The sequence below is a fragment of the Epinephelus moara genome, chromosome 8, assembly GCF_006386435.1.
Source record: "Epinephelus moara isolate mb chromosome 8, YSFRI_EMoa_1.0, whole genome shotgun sequence".
Lineage (NCBI taxonomy): Eukaryota > Metazoa > Chordata > Actinopteri > Perciformes > Serranidae > Epinephelus > Epinephelus moara.
Window position 1 is genome coordinate 33,119,797 of NC_065513.1, and position 27,347 is coordinate 33,147,143.

At 40.7% G+C, this 27,347-nt stretch overlaps 3 protein-coding genes across 3 annotated transcripts in view; 2 read left to right on the plus strand and 1 right to left on the minus strand.

Annotated features, from left to right (window-relative positions):
- The window catches only part of naaladl1 (N-acetylated alpha-linked acidic dipeptidase like 1), a 12,790-nt gene extending 7,334 nt beyond the window's left edge, over positions 1-5,456 (minus strand). The window contains exons 1-4 of the mRNA XM_050051012.1: positions 5,087-5,456; positions 4,567-4,739; positions 2,438-2,559; positions 555-674 (exon numbers count right to left, since the gene is read on the minus strand). Of these exons, the coding sequence (XP_049906969.1) occupies positions 555-674; positions 2,438-2,559; positions 4,567-4,739; positions 5,087-5,286 (615 nt within the window). The 5' untranslated portion in view covers positions 5,287-5,456. The remainder of the gene's footprint in view (positions 1-554; positions 675-2,437; positions 2,560-4,566; positions 4,740-5,086) is intronic.
- A 2,969-nt stretch (positions 5,457-8,425) lies between these two features.
- Positions 8,426-20,311, plus strand: erap1b (endoplasmic reticulum aminopeptidase 1b). Its single transcript, XM_050051794.1, has 19 exons — positions 8,426-8,808; positions 9,208-9,722; positions 9,844-9,982; positions 10,461-10,595; positions 10,693-10,813; positions 11,330-11,484; positions 11,684-11,797; positions 11,941-12,072; positions 12,293-12,424; positions 12,761-12,844; positions 13,613-13,770; positions 14,082-14,161; positions 14,295-14,478; positions 14,699-14,855; positions 16,463-16,647; positions 16,790-16,951; positions 17,060-17,200; positions 18,320-18,401; positions 18,872-20,311. Exons 2-19 carry the CDS (start codon positions 9,232-9,234, stop codon positions 19,040-19,042), a joined length of 2,823 nt encoding a protein of 940 aa, XP_049907751.1. The 5' UTR covers positions 8,426-8,808; positions 9,208-9,231; the 3' UTR covers positions 19,043-20,311.
- A 1,393-nt stretch (positions 20,312-21,704) lies between these two features.
- si:dkey-283b1.6 (uncharacterized) lies at positions 21,705-26,887 on the plus strand. The gene is made up of 4 exons (XM_050052198.1): positions 21,705-21,834; positions 25,501-25,579; positions 26,220-26,502; positions 26,654-26,887. Exons 2-4 carry the CDS (start codon positions 25,551-25,553, stop codon positions 26,771-26,773), a joined length of 432 nt encoding a protein of 143 aa, XP_049908155.1. The 5' UTR covers positions 21,705-21,834; positions 25,501-25,550; the 3' UTR covers positions 26,774-26,887.
- The last annotated feature ends 460 nt before the right edge of the window (positions 26,888-27,347 follow it).

Below are 27,347 nucleotides of genomic sequence, written 5' to 3' on the forward strand. Positions count from 1 at the left end.
CTGGAGAAATTTAACTCTAATTGGCAACTGGGTGGCGCTATAACAACAGAAAAATGCTTAAAAATGGCTGAAATGTGACCGATCGCTGTGGCTCCCCCTGTGGCCCAATGTTGCTGTGATTTCTAATTTTTGGTATGACTAAGTCATGGTATGGTATGCTGTACTCAATGGGTATGGACTAGTTACAGATAATCTGTGGTTATTTCATGCGCTTCCTCATTTGGAGTCATTGCTAACTTTGTATACAGAAACTTATTTTGAATCTTGCTGACATAATGGATACCTTCTTCTGGATTTTCAGGCCTAATGTGCAGCACATTAAAGCATGCAAGGTTTTTATACTTTTTCTGCTCTCATTTGAAAAATAATTTGTTTAATTTGGTTAAACTGTAACTTTAAGTCCTCAATAACCTTTGCTATCTCAATAAAAGGTGTCAGATTAGAGGTGTTGACTTGACTGATGGCACTTTCCAAAGCACTAAAAGCTGGATATACAGTCTCTGCTTGTCTTTATAAACGGGAACCAGATACAAAGAGGATAATAAAAAACTCACTTTCGCAGCTCTTCCTGCTCCACCATATCTGGTGATAGCAATGGTTCCTCTCAGGTCCAGTGTGTTATTCAGCCGCTGGTAGTCACTTGGCTTCCCCTGGTTGGCGTACACCAGTTTCCCCTAAAACCATCCGAAAAATCAACAGTTCAGATCCTCACTGAGGAAAGTTAAGCTACACATGATAGGACAATATTTTTCTGTAAGAAATACTACATGTACACAACATATTTATTTAATTTTCCCCAGTCTTCTAAAACATTTTGCTGCTCTCTGAGAATGATTCCACTAAACTCCTGTGCTGCGATTTCAAACATGATGCCAACCAACAAAAGACTGTTTTATAATACTGATTACAGATTTATAAAAGACTTTATTTTATTCCTTATCACAGGCTCCTCTTTCATTACAAGCCTCATTATATGGCCGCCTCCTCCCCTGAAATAGATGGTCACAGATAACATCACAGATCAACCGCTCTTTGTCAGTCTTAACAGATGGTCTCTTGTTGGTTTATTGACTCAGTCTACATCACAACGTGTTAGTGTTATCAGTACTTGATAAGACAAACAAAATGTTTTAGCCTCGAGGATGCAGTACCGGTTAGGAAATGCATATTTGTGGCATCAGTAATCCACCAGTCCTGTCTGACCTTGACTAAAAAATGAGAAATAATCATTCCAAATTATCATGACATATTTTTGTTCTGTTTTGCTTGCCCTCTTTTCTTTTTTAAAGGCGAGCGTGTGGGATTTGGTGGCATCTCTTGGCAGAAATGGTGTATAATATGCACATCTATGTTTTCATTAGTTTATAATCACGTGAAAATAATAATTGTTGTGTTTTTGTTACCAGATCGATTTAAGCTACAGACCTAATTTTGGTGCACCACCACTCACGCATTATTTAACAAGGGGTAAATGTCCCTTATCTGTCCTCAGTCAGAAAGTTAAGAAAGGAGCAAAAGGTCATGAGCGTTATTGTTAGGTTGCATAAGACAGACGTGGGACAATCATGATTTTTATGGTGTCAGTGAGTTACTTCCCTGAAATTATGCATGCTTCATTTCAACAGGAAGTCCCATAAACACAGGCTATGCATAGGGTTACCTGCCCATACTACTGTATACTGTATCTGTGCAATAAAATACAGGATGCTTCTTCTATACTGTATTTGTGAGCTTCTGTGTGGCGCACAGATGTATCTTTATGGCCTCATGAGTTTGGCTTAGTGCTACGGATTTGGTTTCCAATATAAACGTTGTCTTATTCTTATTTTAAAAAGTCTTCTTTGGCTTTCTCTTAAAAACAAACCCATACAAAAACAAAATTACATGAGCCTACACAAAGTAGGGAAATGATCATTTACAGAGGAAATTAGATTTACTTTTTATTGTTATTATTTTTAGTATATTATCTTAATATTCAAAAACACAAAGAACACAATCATACACTGTACTTACACTGCCCCTAAATGTCACATAGTGCTTTGAAGTATTAATAACTCAAGGACTATACTCAAAATAAAAAATAAAATGCTGGAGGGCATAATGAAAAAAGACGGATAAACAAGTAGTGGGCTAAAAATGAGCTCAAGAGGAAGTTATATTTATATTCCTGACATCAAAAAAGGACTTAGAGAGTCATATGCAGTGCTTTGAGGTTAAAATAACTTTATAATCTCTCCTTTGGAGTATTTGAAAGTTAAATTGTATGTTATATAGGCATTTTCCTTATTTTTACATTTCATGCATCGGTCAGCTTTGCTTGGTGCCAGCCAGGGGGATGTTAAATGCAATAAAGCAACTGCTTGTGATTAGATACTGAAGGATCTAAGATCTTTAAGGGATCTTCAAACAAAAGATATGCAGGACATGGCTTTTTTACCTTTGGTTTTCCAGCAGGGGAGTATGCAGCGTATGGCTGAACCACTTCAGGATCGTTCTGGTCCGAAGTATAATTCTTCTCTTTTTCTCTGGCAGTGTGCAGCACTTTATTTTTTGGGTCCACTGAAATGAACAACTCATGGTGACTAGTCTGCTTTCAATGCAGTAAATCATACAACACATGTAATAAAGTCAAACTCACTCCATCGTATAATGTAAAATGTCCTTTGGACAATTTCCATGAATTCATTGTGTTTGACCTGCTACCTGTTAATTACAGTTTATCATCAAACTTTCTTAAACTGTGATTAAAGGATAACTTTATTAAAGGTCTAGTGTGTAGGATTTAATGGCATCTAGCGGTGACATTGCAGAAGTGAAAGTTGACCAGAGTGCCAAGCGTGTCAATAGAGCTCAGGTGTGGAGAACTATGGTGGCCAACCTGAAAATGCAAACGGCCCTACCTAGAGCAAGTATTTGATTTGTCTGTTCTGGGCTAATGTAGAACAACATGGCTGACTCAGTGGATTAGGACCCGCTCTGTATGCAAATATGAACAGCTCATTCTAATAATTAAAAAAAAAAAATGCATATTTTCAGATGATTATAAACTTATAAAAACATAGTTAAACATTTTTTATTTTACCTTCAACAACAAACGTGCGTGGTTAGATTTAGGAAAAAAGAACAAGGTCTGGCTTTATAACCTTACAGGACAAGAACACCCCTGTCGCGGGTGAAAGTCGATGTTTTGTTGGACACAACCACCAAAACCCTCCCGCCTGTCCAACTCGGACTTTCACCACCTTATTCTCATTCTTGTTCTGCCGCGTTTCACCCTGACACCTCCGAGCGCCGTTAAACTATAGCCCCTTTTACACTGCCAGATTTTCTGTGAATGTTGGGGCATTTTGCCGGCAAGCTACGAACGTTTAGACACACCGAGCCGGATTGGCGAGTTGATCCGAGGTGCCCAATTTTCCGCCTCGTAGGGTAGTAATATTGGCGGGACCCTTTTAGTTTAAACAGACCAAGGCGGCCTTCCGCAACAGGAGGGGCTGTTGAAGACTTGTGGGAGGAGCTGATGATGATGCCACATGTGGGAGCCACTGGCAGTGGATAAATAGGAAACAGCTGATAGCAGGAATTAGCGAGCAGCTAGTAGCAAGAGGGAAACACAAACCTGACAGACACTGTAAAGATGAGCAACTGGGGAGACACGGAATTGCGCGCCCTCCTTGTCCTCGCAAACAAAGAGGCCATTAACCATCAGATGACGGGGACGGTGACGAACGGGCCGACTTACGAGAGAATCGCTGAAGGACTGACCAGCCGCGGCTTCCCTCCCACGTCACTGTTTACGTCACACACTGAGCTACATGTTTTGTTACTTGCTCACGCCCCCCATTGCCCCAAAAAAGGCGCATTCTGTATAAACAAAAGTAGGTAGGCGGCATTTTGCTGCACCCCCCAATTTTGTTTTTATACTGCCAATTTTGTCATTTATACTGCCAGTGTCTGACGCTGCAAGTCACTAACCAATCACTGGATTTCGATGGCTTCGGAGTGAGACTGGGTTGAAGAACTACATTTTCGTTAGTGTATAATCACCTGATAATAAGAATCCTTGTCTTTTCGTTACGTCACAATGAGCCATTTATATCTACACAGGGAGTGGGTCCTCATCAATGGAGTCTGCCATGTTGGACCACCATATTTCTACAGTAGCCCAGAACAGACAAACCAAACACTGGTTCTAGATAGGGCAACTCACGTCGGCCATCGTAGTTAGCAGCCCCTCCATGAGCAGCGTTAGAGCTGCTTTACTTAGTGTTTTTTTTACCAGTTTAAATCAGCAGGTCCATTTGTTTTGGAGAGGAAGAGACATCTGCAAATAATTCAGGTCCTGGCAAAAACCTCCTGAACAATAAACACTAAAGAAATTCTAGCCAGGAGTTCACGCTTGACACACAGGAGAAGTTTCAGCTGGTTGCAAACCTCACCGCTAGATGCCACTAAATCCTACACGCTGCTCCGTGAAGAATTATAAATTTCAGCTGAAAGAAGCAGGACGGTGTGACTGTCCCCACTTTCATTCTAACACTATAATTGACTCATCTGTTGACTCACCCACAGTGACCTTGTTGGGGTTCTTAGGGTCAGGGAAGGACAGGTACACCATGTACTCCTCTCTCCAGGCCTGGTCCAGACCAGTGTCAGGGTCCTGCCATTTCTTCAGCATATACTGCACTGTCTGCTCGTCTCCAGCTGTGGTGGCCATATGAGGCACTTTGGTCAATTCCCTGTGGAGAGAGATGAGGATAGAGAACGGGTTGATCCTGTGATGTTTTGGATACTGTACTGTCTATAAAAGGGTTGGGAGGAATTTAAAGTGGATCCTTGGGGAAACCATGAAAGGATCAACTGACCCACTGGAGCTTGTTCAAGAAATATTTAGACATATACAATATACATGAGCCTTTGGGTTTTATACACTGAGACACAAATGCAAAAGTTGCTTGTATAGAGGTTGAAATTTTCTACAATCCAAACTTTAACTCCTTTTTTGACTTCCTATTTTATTTTATCACTTGAGAAAATAAAAAACCATAACTGACTGACCAACACAGTGTAAACTTGATCAGCTCACCTTAGATTTTCTTGAATCTGGATGTTGTCCACCTCAGACAAGAACTTCTCAATGAAGCTCTCGTCCACATCCTTCGCCACATCCTTCACCCAGGATGGTGCGGAGCTGCTGCTCTTGGTGATGCCATAGTGGCCAATTAGGATGCCCACAGTCAGCACGACAGCACCACACACGATTCCTATCAGCACCTGCTTTATCATTCTCCTCCCTGGAATTAGGTCTTCAAAAAACTGATCCTCCTAAATGTTGTGCCAGACAGTGAGCTCTCTTCAAAGTTCAGGAATGTTGTGGTTTTGCTTATGAATCCAGGCTTATGTAAGTAAAAAATCCTTGCATCTGACTCTCAGATGATCGCTGCAAGACTAGTGCGGCTGCTGGAGTGACCTCCCATAAAGTTTACTCATTAATGTTCGCGGATGGGATGGACTTTATCCCTTTGCGTATGTGTGCGAGGGGGGTGTAAATTAATTTGATTTATTTCCAATGTTCACACAGTATTAAGGGTTAAATACAGGATGAACAAACTGACATGTTGTAACAAAACCTAATGTTTAATCTATTAATCAGAATTTATTGCTGTAAAACAACATTGCCTTTTATGATGCACCAATTTGGCCTCATAACACAGTGAACAGCTGTGTGAGTGAAAATGACTTTTACTTACAGCTGGGGCATGTTTGATATGATGAAAGCTATTCTTTATTACATTAATAGTTACTTTATAGACTTAAACATGAAAAAATAAACATATAAACTAACTTTACATAATCAAATAAAAACATTATGTTCAACTATCTAATGTACAACACAATCTGTCAGTACATATATAAAAATACCAAACAACATCATCTTGTTTCAACATTTCAGTCAAGTATGCAACATAACTAGGACAGTCTTGTCTGTGCCTATAAAAAATGAGCTAAGATCATTTGAGGGGCTAAAATTGTTCATGGATCTTGTGAGTCGCAATAGTACATGTCTTTCATTCTGTATGCCAACATCACATAAACACAATCTTTGTTAGGGTGGCATATGACTTTTTCTAGGTCAATATTCAACCTGTGCGATCATACTGAAAAATGAACTTAAGAATTTGTTTGGTTTTTTTTGGTTATTGCTGTCTTCACCTTTTTAATTAATTAATTTTTTATTATATTTTCTGTAATGTGTGGTGCTGTTGTTGTGCAAGTGGACAGCACAACAAACAGCACAAACAGAAAATATGTAAAAATGGTGACCTGCAAACCAGCAATGTGTTTATTGTTTGCTTATGTTTTTCAGCAATAAAAACTATATACAAACTGAAATTACCGTCTCGCGGTTGTCTGCCTCTGCGAACCAGTCAAGTTGCACTCCATGTCTGTCCAGACTCATTTGTGGTGTTTGTGTTTTTGCAGAACATTAGATGTCACAGTAAAGTTGACCTTTCACCTTTTAGATATAAAATGTCATCTCTTAGTTTCATTTTATTAGAAATCTGTGTGACGTTTTGTCAAAATTATTGTATGAATTCTTGAGTTATGGCCAAAAACATGTTTTGTGGGGTCACAGTGACCTTTGTTCGCCAAAATCTAATCAGTTTGTCATTGAGTCCAAGTGGACACTTGTGCCAATTTTAAATAAATTTCCTTAAGACACTCTTAAGATATTGTGTTCTTGAGAATGGGATGGACATAATGACAACATGAAACACCTCTGGCCACGGCTGTTACCGGCGTGGAGGCATAAAAAAGAATCTCATGAAAATGTATTTAAAGATGGGTTTTTTTTTGTTTTTTTAAAGATATTTTTTGGGGCGTTTTACCTTTAATGGACAGGACAGCTAAGTGTGAAAGGGCCGCTGCGGCAATGGCCTTGTACATGGGGTGCCTGCTCTATCCACTAAGCCACCAACGCCCCATTTTAAGATGTTTTTGACTGATTTAGAAAACTTTTTGTCACTTAGGACCATAATAAAAGTGAATTTCACATGTATTGTTTTAATCTGAGAACATAATAGATAAAAGAGTTTTATTTGTTATTCAGGTTTTTTACTTGAGTAATATCATATGCATGAAGTGAAATGGTCAAGAGTCCAAGAACTCTCAGATTATTTAATTTTTCACTTACTTTAAATGTTACAGCACTATATAAAATCAGTGACGGTAATCATCAGTCATCTTAAAGGACTATGTGATTGATAGTGTAAGACAAGGTCAATAGTTTGCCATGTTGTCTGTGAAGATTTTCAGCCATCCAGGTCATAGCCGAGGGGCTCTATGACATGTGACCTTAACAACTCTGAAGCTCAGAGCTCACATTTGAACTCAATGACTTTCTAAGGGTTCACACCCACACAGAGTTTAAAGCCTGTGACAGCGCACCAGTCTGTTAGAACTGAAGAAGCCTCTTGGATGAGAGGGAAACGTCTTCAAGAACCTCAAGCAAGTCCAGCTGCTTACAATATAGCGCTTAAGAGTTTGCCATGTTTTCATGTCTTCACATTTAATTTTGACTTTTAACCTTTGACCACACATTCATCTGTGTCTGTACATTTATCGTAAACTGTAAAGAATATGAAAATGTATTTGAAATGTATTTATTTATCCACCACTGGTGACATCATCCAACAAGTCAGCAGAAGAAAGTTTACTTTCAGGGAACCAGCAAAACTTACATACTTCTTTGTTACTTTAATGGCATTTATTTTCTTCCATGACATGCAGCTCCACTTAGACCACTGGTTAAAAAGTATATTCAAGTTAAGGGAAAAAGTGCAGTTTTAAAAAGAAACATGACATGAAAAAATACCAGTTTTACTCATGTTTGTAACTTGTTATTTGTTAACCACCCATTCTCAAATGATCCACCTGTAGTACAAGTTCCAAATCACACACCGCTTTAGGGTCCTTTTAAAGGTTGTGTGTCTTTTGATTGAAGTTTTTATAACCTTTTTTTATATGTATTATATGGTCTGAATAGGCTACAGCATAGTTAGCAGGCTATAAATCATAAACTGTGTGTTTTGCTGATGCTCATGGGGATGGGTCAAAATGGGACAGAGGCAGCGGCGTAAATATGGGAGCACCGGGGCCCATCCTGACTACCATACACCACTGGATGGAGGAGTTTGGGAGGAAGTGTTTTCTAATTTTGCACTAAATCCTGCTGTTGGAAAAAGGACAAATAATTCAGTTTGATTTCAGTTCGTTCTGTAAAATGTAGTATCTGAGGGACGACCTTCATCAGACATAAAACTACTGGAACCACTATCAAAGCAATGGCACACCCTACTGGTGAGATGTGTCATTGCAGCCCATGACAACACGGAACTTCCTGTTCACTGTAGATGTTTCCTTCTGTTTCCTACTGTGAGGTGTAGTCGCACTTGTGTTGGCAACCTTTTATAACCACAATGGAGTGATACAGTTATACAGTTTTAGAAAATGTGTTTGCATTTGGACAAAAGCGGGGCGGAAGTCTTTGTAACTCATACTTCCTGGACTGTCAGGAGAAGCTGCAGGCGTGACATGTCAGCCTGAAATTTGAAAAAAAAAGAAAAGAAGAAGCTATTTTTAATCACAGTCACGTCACCTCAGCTGCAGATCATTAAATAACCAAAACTAATAATCTGACGCAGGGGACGTTTCCTGTGGTTTCTCCCAGCATGCAACGCCTCCTTCATCTGTTTCACTTTCACTCTTGGATTATATGTGCGAACACTTAGTGCTGAAGACGACACGGTAAGTTCACTGTATTATACATATACAAAACAAATGCTTAATGTTAAGAATGTCAGATAATAAACGATATGAGGCCTGAGTTTTGTTGAAATAGGAGTTTTTCTCGACAGATATCCGTGAACATAAATGAATGGACATTTGTGTGAAATCGAAAGTGTTGCACTTCCAGCTCACCTGTCGTGTTTGTGCCTTGTTGTTCACTGTGTGTCTGATTAACTATGCAGCTTTGAGTTTTAATAAAAGTTAAATGGTTATTAAAAATGTCAAACCCAAGAAATGTGATGCTAAATCTTTCAATAGACAATAAAGTCTAAGGCTAAGACTTGTCTCTATCAACAGGTCCTCAGGAAATGAGAGTATCCCAGAACATAATCATGCATTTGTATATTTGTATTACAGGTGAGAGGATTTCCTGCTTTCACCATGTTAGCTGCACCTCTCCTGCTGCTGCTCCTCCTTCCCTTCCCTCCCTCATCAGGAGCCGGGCTACCAAACCAAGGCCAAGCCAAGAATGCCCCCATAGCCACCAACGGCCAGCCCTTCCCCTGGGACCACATGAGACTCCCCAAAACTGTCTCCCCCGTCCACTATGACCTGACCATCCACCCCAACCTGACCACCCTCGACTTCACCGGAGTCGTTCGCATCCAGCTGGACGTGCACGAAGACACCAGCACCATCGTTCTCCACTCCAAGAAGCTGCAGATATCCAATGTGCTGCTCCTCGCACCTGAAGGCAACAGGCCTCTGCAGGTGTTGGAGTATCCTCGTTCCCATCAGCTCGCCCTGCTGTCAGACTCGGTGCTGGCCAAAGGTAGGAGGTATGAGGTTCAGATGGAGTTCGCAGCCAACTTGTCTGACAGCTTCCATGGTTTCTACAAGAGCAGCTACCGCACCAGCACTGGGGAGGTCCGGTAAGAGCATGAATATCTTATTTTCTATATTTCTTTTAAAGGAGCTGTCTAATCTTCTCACAGCATGTTATGTTAAACATGACATCACTTTTATTTTACTATTATCTATTTTCATTATTAGGGTTCTGGCATCCACGCAGTTTGAAGCCACCTTTGCTCGTGGAGCCTTCCCCTGTTTTGATGAGCCTGCCTTCAAAGCCAACTTCACCATACAGATCACACGAGAGCCACGCCACATTGCCATTTCCAACATGCCCAAGGTACACATGAACACAGCAATATCAGTTGACTTTATTTTCCAGGGAAGTTTGGTATTTACCTGAACCTTATTTCCCCACGTTTTTGTGACTGAAGGGAGCAACAGTTTTGGGAATTGATCCAGTATTGAGCACTAATGAAACAGGGTGCAAAGTAGCCAGCCAGGGCATGTTCTACTAAAAGTGCTTGTTTCTGCCACTGACATGTGTCTGTTAGTTTATGGCAAGGATCACTACAGAGATAAATCTTTTTGTTAAAGAGTAAAATCATTTTTGTTCAACCAGTAATGCGATGGCGCAAAATGCCATGAGTGCTGTCTCGCTCAATGTAGATCAATTTAAAAAAGTGTTGTTCCCATTAGTCACTTAAATACAAAAACATGAGAAAAAAGTCAAAAAATATAGAAGTTATCCTTTAAGCACGGATGAAGAATTACTTAAGTAAGAGCAGGTTGACAAAATCGAGGCCTTCATTTCTCAGGTAAAAACAGTGGAGCTGCCGGGGGGTTTACTTGAAGATCACTTCGACACCACTGTGAAAATGAGCACTTACCTGGTAGCCTACATTGTGTCTGACTTCCTGTCTGTGAGCAAGACCACCCAGCATGGTGTCAAGGTGAGGAGGACAACAGACAGTCATTGTCACATAATATCTTTCCACTGATAAAACTTAACATATTGCTGTAACAGTTCTTCTCTGTGATTGCCATCAGATATCAGTCTACGCTGTGCCTGAGAAAATCGACCAGACAGCCTTTGCGCTGGATGCTGCCGTCAAGCTGTTGGACTTCTACGATGACTATTTTGATATTCCATACCCGCTTCCCAAACAGGGTGAGTGGAAATACATGTAAAAATAAAGAACTGACTGAGCTAGTTGGAGCTTTATGTTGTAATGTACGTATTTTTACTGTACTCAGCTTAAGAAAGAACCTGCTACTGAGCAGCATCAGCATAAATGCCCACCCCTCCAACCACTGAAAACAGTGTGTCAAAGTCAGAGGTCTTATGATCTGTGGTTTGTACGGCAAATGTCTGTCCTTTGTGCAGACATCCAGAATCCATCCTATCTCATGTCTTACTGTGATATGTGAGGTCACTTTGAATGAACATTGCATATATGTAAATTTAAATGTAGGCGTTTTACAGTGCAAGTGCTCTTTGCTCTGACTAGATATAACATTTGTTGTTATATACATATACATATTAAGTATACATATTAACAATTGGAAAATAAAGAGGGCGTTTCAATTCATGCAGTGTTTTTAAAGACATTAAAACAGCAGTGTGTTTAAAATGATATCTTAAAAAAAGCATTTGTATTTATGTGCGTGATGTTGTTCCCTGCAGACCTCGCTGCTATCCCAGACTTCCAGTCGGGTGCGATGGAGAACTGGGGGCTGACCACCTACAGAGAGACGGGCCTCCTCTTCGACCCTGACAGGTCCTCAGCTTCAGACAAACTGGGCATCACCAAGGTCATCGCCCATGAGCTCGCACACCAGGTAGCTGGCCTGCATCTGTTTTGAACTAATTGGTGTCACAGGTCAGCGCTCTGTACAAAGTTACCCAGGCTAGGAAGGTACAAATAGAAATTGCTCTGCTTTTATAAGGAGATGATTGATGTTGGAAGCCGCTATCTCTAAACTTAAAGATACATCTGTATGCTAAATACTGCTTTTGCATGTTCTTCTTCCTGTCTAGTGGTTTGGGAACCTGGTGACGATGGAGTGGTGGAATGACCTGTGGCTCAACGAGGGTTTCGCCAAGTTCATGGAGTTTATTTCTCTCGACATCACCTACCCAGAGCTGCAAGTGGTGAGAGCCGAGCACAGAACGACCAGTTAGAGCACACAAATTAGCCTGATCCTCTGTCTGCCGTACAGTATACAGTGCAGTATCCTTCTTATTTATACTAATTCAGATATTTTTTACATTTTCTGTCCTCTCTCTTCTCCCAGGATGACTTCTTCTTGGGGAAATGTTTTGAGGCCATGGAGGTAGACTCCCTCAGCTCCTCCCACCCAGTCTCCACCCCCGTGGAAAACCCCACGCAGATCCAGGAGATGTTTGATGACGTTTCTTATGACAAGGTCAGCCTCATTCTATCAGAGCATCAATGATTTGCTGTTGTTGCACTTGGATAATGTGTAAAAGTGATTTGGGCATAAATAATCATTCCCAAATCTCAACCCAAATTGCAGTCAAAACAAAACATTAAAATTCAGTTAAAACAACTTCTAAAAGCACAAATTCACACAACAAAAAGGATTTAAATTGTTCATTTTCAGCATGCCTGTGTTTGTTTTTTAGGGAGCATGTATTCTGAATATGCTGCGGGACTTCCTGACGCCTGAAGCATTTGAGATTGGCATCATCCGATACCTCAAGCGCTACAGCTACCAGAACACTGTCAACAGTCATCTGTGGGAGAGCCTGACTAATGTGAGTAATGATGCGTGTGAGGGATACACCATAATTACAATGCTGAAATTATAATACCAATCCATTTTAGTGAGGTGGACTCTCAGAGGTTAGAAAATGGTGCTGTAAATTTGGATTTTGTAAACCAAAATCAGTCAGCTGTAAGGAGTGAGGCCAGTCCTGTAAGTAATGGCATGAGTGTTTTTGCCTGTTTCTCAGTTTGTCATAAAAATATTTTTTGAAGAAAAATTTGCCATAGTTCATATTCCTGCTTGTGTACCCCTGAAGTATCAGTAGTACTGCCAGTGTTGGTGCTGTTTTGATTCACTGCTAAAGTTTTCTGTGTCTCTCCTCCAGGTCTGCAGCTCAGATGGTCTGGACGAAGGCCGAATGAAACACCAAGAATTCTGCTCTAAGCGCGATGTCCAGTCTGGAGCCTCTGTAAGTTTCAACCAGGTCCAACAAAGCACTTTGACTGAGCTAACAAACTCTTGTTATCATAGCTACATTAACATCAGTAGGCTTAAAGGGATGGTGAAATTCCACTCTGATTATTTAAAGGGATAGTGCACCCAAAAATGAAAATTCAGCCTCACATCCCTTGCGGAGATCCAAGGGGAGAGGGGGTAGCAGCACAACTCCACCTAATGGAGGCTTACGGCGCTCCAGATTCAAACGACCAAAAACACATAATTGAAACCATAAAATATCTCCATACTGCTCGTCCGTAGTGATCCAAGTGTCCTGAAGCTGAAGGCGGTGCCCATATCTCACGGTCTCGCGCAAGCGCACACATTAAATTATGTGTTTTTGGACGTTTGAACCTGGGGCGCTGTAAGCCTCCATTAGGTGGAGTTGTGTTCCTACCCCCTCTCCCCTTGGATCTCTGCAAGTGTTGTGAGGACTCTAAAACTTCACCTGAGCCTCCATCTGCATATGGGTGAGTAGATAATGGCTGACTTTTCATTTTTGGGTGCACTATCCCTTTAAATAATCAGAGTGGAATTTCGCACTATGTATTTTTTATGATCACCAGCAGAAATCTTTAACATACATGATTCTTTGCAACGTACTACACAAATTTAGTATTTCTGTATTTCCTAACTGTTTCTATAGTACCTTCATGTAGCTGTGCCACATATCTGTCACTGTTTATGATGTTAATTATTGTGTATCTATGTGTGTGTGTATTTGTGTTTGCATACGTAGAAATGGTACTCCGATGATGAGCTGGATGTCAGGGCCATCATGGACACCTGGACGCTGCAGGAGGGCTTCCCATTGGTCACTGTGGAGGTCAGAGGTCGTGAAGTCAGGCTCAGTCAGGAGCGTTACCTGAAGACAGACGACCCCTCCCTCACTGAAGGGTAAAATGTCAGATTGAGAGTATTATGGCAGATGACATGCGTGCACAGTCTCAGTCATGGCAGACATCCCTTTTCCTGCATTTGAAGTAAACTTTAAACTTTAAAGTGTCGTTCTCTATACGACCACCAGATTGTGCCAGAGGGAGGAATTTTCAAATACTGCACATGCTTTAGTAGAAACTTATCACTACACCAGCTGAACAGCTCCATTCTGGATGTATTAGTGTAGCAGCATCTGAAGTCTAGTTTCAGTGGGTGCTCCATTTTATTCAAAATTAATACTTTTTTAAATGATCATTTTGTGTTGTTAGATTCCTTTGGCAGATCCCACTGACCTACATGACCAGCGCCTCCAACACTGTCCATCGCTTCCTGCTCAAAACAAAAACTGGTGAGTGTGTTGCTCAGTCAGTGTGATGAGGCTGATTTTTATATTGCTGTATTTATATTCTTTATCCTTTATTTTTCATAAAAAAATTAATGCTACAAGTCCTTGTCAATCATGGTTCCTCTCTTTCATGCAGATGTCCTGTACCTGCCGGAGGAGGTGGACTGGGTGAAGTTCAATGTGGACATGAGCGGCTACTACATGGTCCACTACGCAGGCGAGGGGTGGAACTCCATTATCAAACTGCTGCAACACAACCACACGGCCCTGAGCGGCAACGACCGTGCCAGCCTCATCCACAACGTCTTCCAGCTGGTCAGGTCTGTTAAAAGATCTGACAATAACAGTTTCATCTGCTGTTTTTCTGCATCACAAAATAACTGTAATTTCAGTGAAGGAGCTGAATTAAAATCCAGCGGACAGTTCCCATAAGAAAAAGCATTTAGCCACATACCAACATTGTCATAGAAAAGGGAGTGTTGGTAATTTAAATATTTAAAATAAACTTAAATTAAATGTTTGGCCTGTCATGTGTTACAGTACAAAGACGGTGAGGCTGGACACGGCGCTGGAGCTGTCTCTGTACCTGTCCAAAGAGACTGAGATCATGGCCGTGACTCAGGGCTTTGGAGAGCTCGTACCTCTCTACAAACTGATGGAGAAGAGAGACATGGCTGCTCTGGAGAACCAGATGAAGGTAAGTGAAGGCAGCATGGCACAAAACAGACCATGTACTTTTATAAAATGCATAAAGTCTTGCATACCAGTCTGCCTTAAAGTAATAATCTTGAACATTTTCTGTGGCTGTGGCGACATTCCTGGAAGAAAATCAGTAGTGGTGCACAGGTAGTGGCAGGTTTTCCATTAACCAACAGTGGCTGGTCTGCCAGAGGGTAGAAGGAGATAGCACAAGAGGCTCACTCTTTAAAGGGATAGTGCACCCAAAAATGAAAATTCAGCCATTATCTACTCACCCATATGCCGAGGGAGGCTCTGGTGAAGTTTTAGAGTTCTCGCATCACATCCAAGGGGGGAGGAGGTAGCAACACAACTGCACACCTAACACCTGACAGCGACCCAGATTAAAACGTCCAAAAACACATAATTGAAACCACAAAATATCTCCATACTGCTCGTCCGTAGTGATCCAAGTGTCCTGAAGCCCTGACATAAAAAGTTGTTTGGAAAAACGTCATTTGAACTGTGTTTTTAGCTTCATTGTAGCCTGTAGCTCTGACTGCCTCTCTGTACACTGCGCTGACATGTGTGCGCTTGTGCGAGACTGTGAGACATGGGCACCGCGTTCATGTGTGTTCACATGCTTTCGCTGGTCTTGCACGCAAGCGCGCACGCGTGAGCTCAGTGTACACAGAAGCAGTTACAGCTACAGGCTACAATGAGGCTAAAAACAGAGTTCAAATTATGTTGTTCCAAGCAACTTTTTATGTCAGGGCTTCAGGACACTTGGATCACTACGGACGAGCAGTATGGAGATATTTTGTGGTTTCAATTATGTGTTTTTGGACGTTTGAATCTGGGGCGCCGTCAGCCATTAGGTGTGCAGTTGTGCTGCTACCTCCTCTCCCCTTGGATCTGCGTAAGTGTTGTGAGGACTCTAAAACTTCACCAGAGCCTCCCTCGGCATATGGGTGAGTAGATAATGGCTGAATTTTCATTTTTGGGTGCACTATCCTTTTAACTCACGTGTGTGTGTGAAGCAGCATATTGTTTTTTCTGGTTTCTGCTAGCGTAGCAAGCAAAAGGTTATTATGGCCAAACAAACACAGAAAAGAGTGATGACTACACATGCTGAAAGTTCAGAAACAAGTGGAAACCCAACTGCCCACTGACTGCTTTTACTGGTGCATTGCTGCATTTTATGCCTCATTACTGCCACCTGTTGATCAGTGGAATATTGTAAAACCACTGGCAGGAAGGTGCATGTGCGTCCGTGTGCACGAGACAAACAAAAAGCCCACTTATGGAAAAACTGCTCCATAGTGCAACTAGAAGTCACTAACTCCACAAGGAACCTTTAAACTTCTAGTGCTGCTTCTGAGTAGCAAGAAAACCATCCACACTCAGTCATGGTTCTCTGCGTAAGCACTAGAAAAGCCTGGAAAACAATGGACTGTTCACATGTTGAATAAGCAGAGTGCTCCATTAACTTCTGGCAGTTCAAACAAAGCAAAATTCCTCTCAGGAACCAGAATACAACAGTTCAATAAAAAATTAAGTTAAAACTTGGACTGAGAATGGACTGATTATGAATAAGTTCATATACCGACTGCATGTGTTTCTCAGGGCTACATTGTGGATCTGTTCCGGGGGCTGATCGCTCGGCAGGAGTGGACTGACTCTGGATCAGTGTCTGTGCGAGTGCTGAGGAGCTACCTGCTGTTGTTCGGCTGCGTCAGGAACTACGAACCCTGTGTGGCCAAAGCCACCGAGCTCTTCAACAAGTGGAAGGACTCTGACGGCACCATGAGGTCAGTGGTGATAAAATAGCGCACGATTCTTCCTGACAATTACTGTCTGTATACTGAGCGTTCAATTTTTATAAGCACTTGTATGTAGGGATGAAATGTTTTAGATAGGTGTTACTGAGCTGGAAACCTTCCCTGTCTTTAGCCTCCCTGTTGACATCACCATGGCCGTGTTTGTGATTGGAGCTCGTACACCGGAGGGGTGGGACTTCCTGTTTGAGAAGTACCGCACTTCGCTGCAAATGTCTGTAAAGAGCCGCATGAAGACTGCAATGGCCGTCAGCCCACTGCAGGACAAGCTCCAATGGTGGGTCCATTGTATCACACTTCTGGGAGCATTTAGTTTCCCTTTCTTTTTACACTTACTCCCCACTGTTACTATTTTTTTATGTTCACCTTTTATCTCCGTCTACAGGATGATGGAGCAGAGCCTCCACGGGGAGATAATGAAGACACAGGACCTCCCAGACGTGATCGTCTCCGTCAGCAAGAACCCCCATGGCTACAAACTGGCCTGGGACTTCCTCCAAGCCAACTGGCACACCCTGATCAAGAAGTCAGTCAGCCTGTCATACATGTCATACATATCATATACATTCCTCTCTTTTACACAAGTTTTGCAACTATATGTAATCCAAGAGCGTTGGGCAAAACATATTAAAACAAGATCATTATAAAGGGACGGTTCACCCCCAAATCAAAAGTACATATTTTTACTCTTACCTGTTGTGGTATTTATCAGTTTGGATTATTTTGGTGTGAGTCTACAGGTGTCTGCTGTAAAGATATCGGCCTTCTCTCCAGGATAATAGAACTAGATGGCACAACATATGGTGCTCAGAGCGCCAAAAAAATACATTTTAAAAACTCAACAGAAATATCTGTTTACAGAAATCATGACCCAGTTACTCAAGATAATCCACAGACCCTGTTGTGTGCAGTTTCATGTAGGAACTATTTTCTCTCTCCCAAACTACACCAGCCAACCGTATCACCACGCAGAGGGAAGCGTGCATCTACTGCTAGCTCACCTAGCACAACTGAGCTAACAAACATTACAGCTCAGCTGAGGAGGATCCCATTAATGTTTACATCTCGCATTGTCATGAGCATGAGCCTCTCGTCCATGCGTAGATGCACATCTCTCTCTGTGCGGTGATGCGGTTGGCAAGTGTAGTTTGGTTGAGGGAAAATAGTTCCTTCATGAAACTGCTCACAACAAGGTCTGTGGATTATCTTGAGTAACCAGGTCATGATTTCTGGAAAGAGACATTGTTGCTGAGTTTTTCAAATGGCACCACAAGCCAGGTGTCGTCTCGCTCCATTATTTGAGAGAAGGCAGGATTATGGCCGATCTTTATGGCTGATATCTCCAACACTCAGCAACTCACACCAAAAATATCTAGATTGATAAATAGCACTACAGGTAAGAGGAAAAATATGTCTTTTTGATTTTGGGGTGAACTGTCCCTTTAAAAAAAATTGATGTCATACAATTCCTGTAGATAGTTAAATCACCTGCACCTAAATTTCAGTATTTTCGCAGGCAGTCAATTGTTTTTGAGAACTCCATAAATTGGCTTTTGTTCGTATTGAGGTCTTAAAATGCTTGTTTTCCATGAAATGTTAACAGTTACTCTGAATTTTTAACTTTGTCTCTGCTTCGATGTCACAGATTTGACTTGGGCTCAAGCACCATCTCATACCTGGTGACTGGGGTGACCAACCAGTATTCTACCAGGGAGATGTTCAATGAGGTGAGGAGGGCTGTGTTCATACTTTTGGACTTCCATTACTTATGTCTGTTTACAGAAAGTGTTTGCTGTTGCCACAAGAATGTGGCTATGTCCCTCATTTTTTTTTGTCTTATATCTTTTTTTAAATGTAATTATCTTCCTAATATATATGAGCTATTCAAACACAAAACTATTATTAAATACTGATTAAAATGATAAACATAATTAGTAGCCTAGAAGAGCAGCTTGTAAATCAGTGTGGTGAGAGCTGGTGACTACTTTCAACAGCAGCGTGCCATTCTAAGTAGCTAAATACAGTACGTTCCTCTGAATCTGTCACTTAGTAACTGTAGAAATTAAAATTGTGCATTGTCTGACTACACAGAATTAACTTCTTTGCTCTTGGCTAGCGTATTTATTAAATCAATTTTGCCAAAGTTATCTCAAATATTGGACATGTTTGTAAGTCTATCTACCCTGTATGTGCTCAGGTACGCAGCTTCTTTGGCTCTCTGACTGAAGAGACGGGCTCAGAGATGAGGTGTATCCAGCAGGCTTACGAGACTATCGAAGATAACATCCGCTGGATGGACGCCAACCTTCCTGTGCTGCAGGCCTGGCTGGACAAACACAGCCACAGAATTGTGCATGAAGATTTATAGCTCCAGGAAAGTTTGGACAGTTGTGTTGCTTAAGACAGAAACTACAAGAGGTACGGTTGCGAGCCACACAGCTTGAAGCATCTCTTGGAGTCAGACTTAAATCACAAATTTGATGACTTTACATTTGAAGCGAAAATTCAAACAACCTTAAATTTCAATTTTTAACTTTCCCTCTCCAAACGTAAAGATAAAAAAAATGCTGAATGCTGTGTCATGCATACTTTTAATTTCCCCTAACCTGACTGACCTGACACTTAGGACTTAATTGTGACTTGCAAAACAATGACGTTCTGCCACCTCTGTAAACTAAAGCCTCGAACTGTTGTTTGATGGAGATGTGTCTCAGGTTCAAGAGATCTAAGGTAATGTAGATTTCTTCAAAGAAGCCGCAAATGGTAAAGGTTTGAGGAGGTGACATGAGTGAGAAAAAAAGCAGAGTGAAAGCACTCTTGACACCCGAACATTTGTGTGCTCAGAGCTGACTGTGTGTGTTTGTATGTTTGTCGGGGTGTGTGTGTGTGTGTGGGTGTGTGTGCATGTTTTTTTTTTTTTCTTGTTTGTTTTTTCGTGAAGTGGGTGTGGGTGATGTTAAGATTTAAAAAAAAAAAAAAAATTAATGCAGGGTTTCCTGTGTGAAGTTCATTTTCATCAGTGCTGCGTTATGAATGCAGAATGAATAATGTACGTTGTTGTACAAATAGTAAATATTATTTAGGCATCAGACCACTCCTTCTCACCTATTGTAAAAAAAGCCAAACATAAATAAATAAAAGGAAGGAACATTCCCTTCAGGAAGAAAAGACTGCCTCTAACCTTCTGTAAAAATGCTGCAGCTGCACCGTGAAACAATTGTTTGTAACAGAATTTTCCATAATGCACTTCTTAGACTTTTGCACAGTCAAAGGTGTTGAACTGTAATCAACATAAATATTTTCAAAATTCAAGAACACACTGCTGTAAGATCAGATCAGATACAATTTCTTTGCACTATTTGCTTAAGTTTCCAATATTGGGAACATGAATTCTGACACCACTGGACTGTCTTGGTAGCATTTTTAACTTTGTTGAAATTCACGAATAACTGACAAAAGAGCGTGCATCATAAGGTTTGTTACAAAAAAGTCTTTGGTTTTTGCAACACAACAGTGAATGCCTTATCTGTATGCTACTGTAAAATCATGTGTTGACCAGGATTCATAGAAATTCAGTTATTTAGTAAGGATGATATGTGTTGGTTTCATTAGATATTGGATTAATAAAGTAAATTTGACTAAATTTCTATTTGTATTTTTGTTTTTTTATTGTATTGTAATATTTTTATCTCAGTAATATTGTTAGCCTTTGCATGTGAAGCCCTGGGAGTTATATGGCTGTAACCTTTGTACCTTTCCAATCTGATCAGCCAGTCAGACACTTTGCCAGCAGTAAAAAATCACGTATCCAGGCTTGTGTGGTGATTTTACAATCTGTTGAATCACCTGTGTTTCTATGCAGCCACACGAACACACACTGGCACAGTATAAATAAAAACTAGAGCAGGAGGCTGAACAACTCCAGGAGTGCTTGTCTGTAAAGGGGAACAATCTGGCCGATGACAACAGTTGCATGTCAAGTCTCTGAAAATGATGTCACCTCTGATAATGTCACAGTGAGGTGATCAGGGGTTATCTCTGCTTGGGTTTGAAGACTACAAATTTTTAACAGAAAGCCTGCTTGGAAAACAGACGTGGCGTTTATAATGCTGCAGTTAATTGCAAGTCAATGTGGAGTCAGTATTCCGGACTTCCAATCTGATTGTGTTTGAGCGCTTCTGCTCTGGAAAACATGGACGCCTGCAGCAAACTGATGTTTCTATGACAAGGTGCCAAGCATAACAGTGTGAGCCACCACAGCCAACAGCATAAAGCTGTGTGTATTGGTTTAGTTTGGAGATGGAGATGCATGGGTGCTGAGTTGCATTATGGTAAATGTAGGATGCAGAGGTTTTGGAGGCTCGTTGTCACTGTATCCGTCTTTTGCAAGTGCCCCTCCTTTATGGAAGTGCAGTATTAAACTGCTGGAGTGCCCCTTTAAACCTGATCCAATAACAGTAATAATAATTAGTTAAATAAAAGACACAACGCTCAAATTTAGTCACAAAAAGATCCCATGAAGTCATGCTTTCACCCTGCTAAAGCTAAGTGGGTCAAGTTTTGTTGTTTTTTTTTTTTAAATAAATTGGCATGAGCACTCTCACCAATCTCATGAGGGTTTACGTGCACACATGGCTCAATGTCTACTGTTCCCTCAGGATGTTAGGAGAAAGGACAAATTGCTTTGGCAGTGTCTCAGACCAAAGATAAAAGAGCGGTGTCTTCACCTGTTGCTTTGACTCTGGAGTACCAGTATTGACTCTTTCCTTACGTAAACACAGATTAACCTCAAAATATAGGTTCGCTTGACTTGGGAAACAAACGTTTAGCCTCTCAGTTGCAGGTTATGATTGTTTTTTTAGGAGTTTTAATCTGCTCTTGTTTCTCAGGCACCTTATCTCTCAGCTGAGGCCTTGTGGAGGAAGGTAGCTGTTACTTTAAATCCTCTAATGCTGCCATAAATTCTTCTGATGGACCTTTAGCACAAACTAATAAAACACACCTACCAACTGATAAAACACACACACACACACACACATACACACACGCAAACAGACACACCGCCCCCTCATCAGAGCACCCACAATAGAAACTGCACTCTGCTCCAGTGAGTTTTCCCTCCCAGTTGCACACCTGAAGAGAGACGTCTCTGGACTGAAGGTAAGAGCCTGGAGTTTGTCTTTCTGCTTCCTGTCTGTGAAATGTGGAGCTGAACTACTGAAAACTGATCAAATTTAATCTGATGATCTCAAAGAAAGTTTACTTGGAGCCATTTGTTTGTTTAGTCAGTATTAACAGACGTGGCACCTGGTCCAATGTGCTCACTGATCATGTGATATGAATTTTGACCTCTCCTAACTCTCCTGAGATTTCTGTGGCTTTTTTTTTTTTTGGGTTGTTTGCCTTTGTTTAATTCAGCACTCTATTCTATTCTAAGAACATAGATAATTAGGTAATGTTTAGACCACTTGAAAATATGGACAGGGTTTTTGTTTCCCTCTGCGTACAGATTAAACATCATGTTGAGGACTTGATCTGCACTAAGAGTTCAGGCGGCAAAGGCTGAACGTTCAGTCAGTTCTGATCAAAATCTGTCTCCTTCCTTGAGAAGCTGATGCTAGCACACATCAAAACATTGATTGAAATCTGTGATAAACGCTGAATATACAGCCGCACAGTTCCTTGTAATTTCCACCTCGTATGACAGGAAGTTAAGCAACAGTATAGCAGCAGTTACAGCTTGATAACAGTGAGCTGGTTGCACTGTAGGTTAGTGGATCCTGAGGCAGGGAAATGTGTCCCATGTGTCTGGAACACTTTTTGGGGTGTTGATCTGAAGCTGTTTAACGCTGATTTGATATAAATGACATTATCTGTTGACTAATAGCATGTGACAGTCTGTATGTCACTGACTGCTGACCTGATTGGTGTCATTTTGTTGCTGTCCTGTGTCCTTGTTGCTGTCCCAAAACAATGTTGGGTCAGATTACTTCAGTTACTACTAAAGTGTAGGAGATTATTAGAACGTATTAGTTATTATCTTCTACTATTAGTTAGCCCACATGTCTTTAACTATTTTTTCCCTTTTTTTCTATCGTTATTTAACTGTGAGTGTATTGGTTGTTTATATCTTTCATATTTTTATTTATTTATTTTCCCTTTAACACTGACCAGAAATTTTTTTTTGTAAGGAATTGTAAATTAAAAAGCTAATAAGCTGTTTATATGAAAATGGGCTTGAAAAAATAATGTATGAAAAAATAAAATAAAATATTAATAATAAAAAAAATCATGTAATCAGTTACTAAATACAAATTACATGGCATTTTTTGTTAGTAGTAATGCAAACCTATGGATTACAAAAAATGATGTAATCTAATCTGAATTTTGTATTACTCTAAATTCAAATATTGAAAATATTGCACCTTAGAATTAAAAAAATGGGCGTAGCCACAAACATTTAAGTTCCCCAAACATTTGTTTTGTCTTAAATATCTGAAAACATTTTCAGTGTAAATAAAAGCAGTTACAGTCGGTCGCATCAAATTAATTTTGTGGCGAGGGCAGTAAGTGGAAAAAGTAGGAAGAGGACCGTCAGCGCCGTAGGAAATACTTTTTCAAGAACTTTAAATTGAGTTGAAAATTAGAGACAAGGCACACAGACTCGTTACTGAAACAAGGACAGAGACATGATGTCGAAATACACCAAATGTTTTACTGAAATTATCAAAAATAAGCCAATAGGCAGGTCTGGGGCTGCATTCACTCGCACTAAATGCTTACCCTGAAACACACTGCATTAACGAAACACCCCACCACAATTACGGCCATGAAGTGGAGCATGCATCTGAGAAACCCTCAATGTCAGACATGCTATATAGAGCATTGGTTGTCACGTAAAAAATATCGTAATTTCAAAATTCCCATATTTTCAAGACAGAATCAAAAATATAATCAAGTTATCCTTGGTAATGTAACTATAATCTGATAAAACAATGTTTATAGTGACTTATTTTACTTATGTTTTGTGCCCTCATCATGTAATCCAGATTATATGTAGCCTACTTTATTACTAACCAACCCTGTCTAGAACATTAGCTTTTCATAAACCAAGAACAGCCCACTTTTTAGCTTATAACAATACATTTTTCAGGTAATAGGCCTTTCTAACAGAAAACATTTTCACTTATCAGAGTAGGAAAAGCACAGGTGTAACTATTAATGCTAATAATGCTGTATTAACGTGTCAGTGAGAGTGACAGTGAGCATGCAGGATACAAGGATCCTGAAATCAAAGCAGCTAAATGGAATTCAGCCATCATTTATTTCATTATTTACACCTGTATTGTTCCTTCTGTGCCATGTCAAAATTCCTTATGTGAAAAAGGCCTAACCTAACCCTAACCCTTCTTAGTTTATGACAAATTCATGAACAAGGCTCAATTAAATTTAGACCACACCTTATGCTGTGCCAGGCTTTGACATCAACACCTGACCTCCTTATAAACTATTACCTTAATATTCCTGTTGATGACCTGACAGGTTCCCAAGCCCAGTGGAACAAATGCAATCATCAGATCTTTGCATAATAACACCAACCCTAAACGTTATGAGGTTACTGCGAGACAAACTGTCCTCCAGTGAGAGATCTATACGTCTAGTATCTCTCCACCTACAAGTACAGACAGGCAATAAAATACTCTCGGATCATGGTGTCTTGGACAAAACATTTATGAGTCTTAAGTTCAAAGTATATCTTCGTGTTGATGCAGGTGGAGGAAAACAAATGTGGAAACTTTTGCATCATGGCCGCACCTTAAAACAGTAATACAAGGCGAGCATGTTTCCAGTCTATAAAGTTAATCAACTATCATAGATGGTATAAAAATGAGAGACATAGTTACCGTGATGTCACCCATTGGTTTGTAGACTCCTGTTCTGAAGCCTTGAGTTTGGCCGTCGCCATCTTCGATTTTTGGAGCTAGAAGACACCGTTTGGACGAGAGGGTGGAGCTACCCTAGTGCTAGCTGCCAGCTGCCAGTTACAGCCTATAGTTAAATGTGATAATGCTAATGCTAATTTTCACTTGCAAAAACAGGCTTAAAACCACTTAATCAAAATGGACCTAGCATAAAAACTAAACATCCAACTCCAACTCCTGAGAGCATCTTTTAGTACAAACAGTACATGTCACCAAAATGTTACAGATAACTTTCATCAACAGAAAACACAATAAAATAGCAGCTAACAGCTGTGGCTACATCTTTACTCAACCACTTACTTACCAAATTGTATTTAGCAGCAAGGGTCTCCTATTAGAGAAGGACTGACGAGATATTCCTGAGCTGCACAACATTTGCTGCATCCCGTCGGCCATCTTGGTTTTGAGAGATGTGTGTTGCACTTACAACACCTGGCCAGTGGGTGGCAGTGTATGGCATCACGTGCTAGGGTCCACTGTAGTGAATTGCATGCAACTACAGTATCAAAACCAATGCACATACAAGAAAAAGGCTTTTAAATTGCTGTACACTGTAGTGACAACTGTGCGTGGAAGGGTTAGCCAAAGTTGTCGCAACTTATCAACCGATGGCGACCACCTGTCACTCAAAGTAATTGGTTATATCTGCCATAAAGACTGGTATTTTGGGATTGCCTGTGTCCTGCAGCCACCCTCATGTGGCCATTTGAGGAACTGCATTTGCTCTTCAGCCCCTGAGATTGCCGCTTGGCAGCTATAGAGAGATAAAATGCTTTTTTAAAACATGAATTAAGGGTGTGATCGATGGCTGTATCAGTAGTAAATGTGCCTGTTTCCCCTTCAGGTTCATTCCGTGTTTTTTGGACTCAGGAGTTTATCCACAAAGCTCCGAGGATGCCATTTGACTACATTCCCATTCTAGAGTAAGACGCATTTCTTTTCATCTACAAGTTTCTTTTAATTCATCCCTTTTGTTTTGCTGACCTTACTTCGTCATTAGATGGTCCCACAGAGCCAACAGCTGGATGTGCTGCATAAAATTGAGAATAACTAACTCTTTACCACAAACTGAGCTTGCACATTTGATGGAGGTGGCAAAAATAGAAATAATTCTATGACTTATTCAATGTTTTATGTTATATGGGCTGTGTATTACAAATATAATGTTCATTTTCTGTGCCAAAAAGTCATTCAGAGACAAAGAAATGTACAGTATGTTATCCTACATATGATGTTACATAGGGTTGGGGTTCGCTAGAGCCCAGAGAGGTATAAACTCTACTAGAAGACATTTAGATAAACTTATTTGGAATTTGAAAGGCATATAAAAATCCCTTATATTTCATTATGTGTGTTAACTGCACAGGTGTTTTTGCATTGTAGTTCAATTTATTTTCAGAGGTTTGCGGATTAATTTATTTATTATTCTGTATTTTTTGGCTCCTGTCTTTCCTCTCACTCATCCATCTCCCCGTTGACACTTCCTTCGTTACCTTTTCTCTTTCCTCTCTTCATCTTCCAATGTTTTTCACCCATCTCCTCCACCTCTACTGTCTCTTCAAGGATCTTCCTGGGCATGCTGGGCTTCGGCCTCTCCATCATGTTCTGCACGACCTTCTGCAGGGCGTGCAGTCGCTACAGGGAGGAGCAGATAGAGAGGGAGGTGTGGCGACGCACTGAGCAGGACGGGCGCCCTCCTCCAATATATTTCATCCCCTTCCATGGGAGCATGTCACAGCAGGACGGCGATGACCACCCCAGGGCACCTCGTTACAGCCAAGAGAACCACACACCACCACAGTATAGCAATGCAGCCTACAGTGGGCCCCCACCTTCCTATAATGAGGTGATTATAGCACAAAATGACACAAATAATAATTCTGATTTTGCCTACAGCTATTTTTGCCTTCAAAATTTACTGCAAAATGAACATTTACCTCAACATGTGTTTTCTGGTATTCAGATTTTAACTTTGCATTTCTGTCTGTGTGTTTCAGCTTGGACTGAAGCCTGAGGATCTTCCCCCTGCTTACACAGAGTACAGCGTCCCTGTGTATCCCATCACACCTCCACCTCCCTCGGACATGGTTCAACCCCAAACACAGTCACAACAATAAACCAGGACCATCACACTGTGGCTGTGTTGAAGTTATGGACAGTGTTGTTTACTGAACTGCCTCATGGACTTGAGTGAGCTGACACTGGAGTTTATAAAGTTTCAAAGATTTTTTTTTTATTGTGAGCTTGTGTTTTTTATTGTGATAATGAATGTGATGATGGGACAGAGGGGATAAAAGCTGCAGAAATGGCACCATACTCAAAGCTACAACGCCAGCACATTCTACGAGCCACTAAAGCACTTAAGACCCATTGTAGATTTTTATTTGATTCTGTATGATGATTGTTAAAATGGGATCTGTGTGCATCACTCCCTCACTTGTTGTTATCTTGAACAAGGAGGTTTTGCTATTGGTCATGTTTGTTTGCATTTCTGTCTGATGTTTTGTTTGATATCTCAATCAATCAATCAATCAATTTTATTTATAAAGCCCAATATCACAAATCACAATTTGCCTCACAGGGCTTTACAGCATACGACATCCCTCTGTCCTTATGACCCTCGCAGCGGATAAGGAAAAACTCCCCAAAAAAACCCCTTTAACGGGGAAAAAAAACGGTAGAAACCTCAGG

Excerpts from the sequence above, each read along its gene's own strand:
- erap1b (XM_050051794.1), top strand. The coding sequence starts at position 9,232 with ATGTTAGCTGCACCTCTCCTGCTGCTGCTCCTCCTTCCCTTCCCTCCC. Across the intron at positions 9,723-9,843 it reads ACCAGCACTGGGGAGGTCCG|GGTTCTGGCATCCACGCAGT; the intron begins GTAAGAGCATGA and ends TTTCATTATTAG. Across the intron at positions 16,648-16,789 it reads GACTCTGACGGCACCATGAG|CCTCCCTGTTGACATCACCA; the intron begins GTCAGTGGTGAT and ends CCCTGTCTTTAG.
- si:dkey-283b1.6 (XM_050052198.1), top strand. The coding sequence starts at position 25,551 with ATGCCATTTGACTACATTCCCATTCTAGA. Across the intron at positions 25,580-26,219 it reads GACTACATTCCCATTCTAGA|GATCTTCCTGGGCATGCTGG; the intron begins GTAAGACGCATT and ends TGTCTCTTCAAG. Across the intron at positions 26,503-26,653 it reads CCCCACCTTCCTATAATGAG|CTTGGACTGAAGCCTGAGGA; the intron begins GTGATTATAGCA and ends TGTGTGTTTCAG.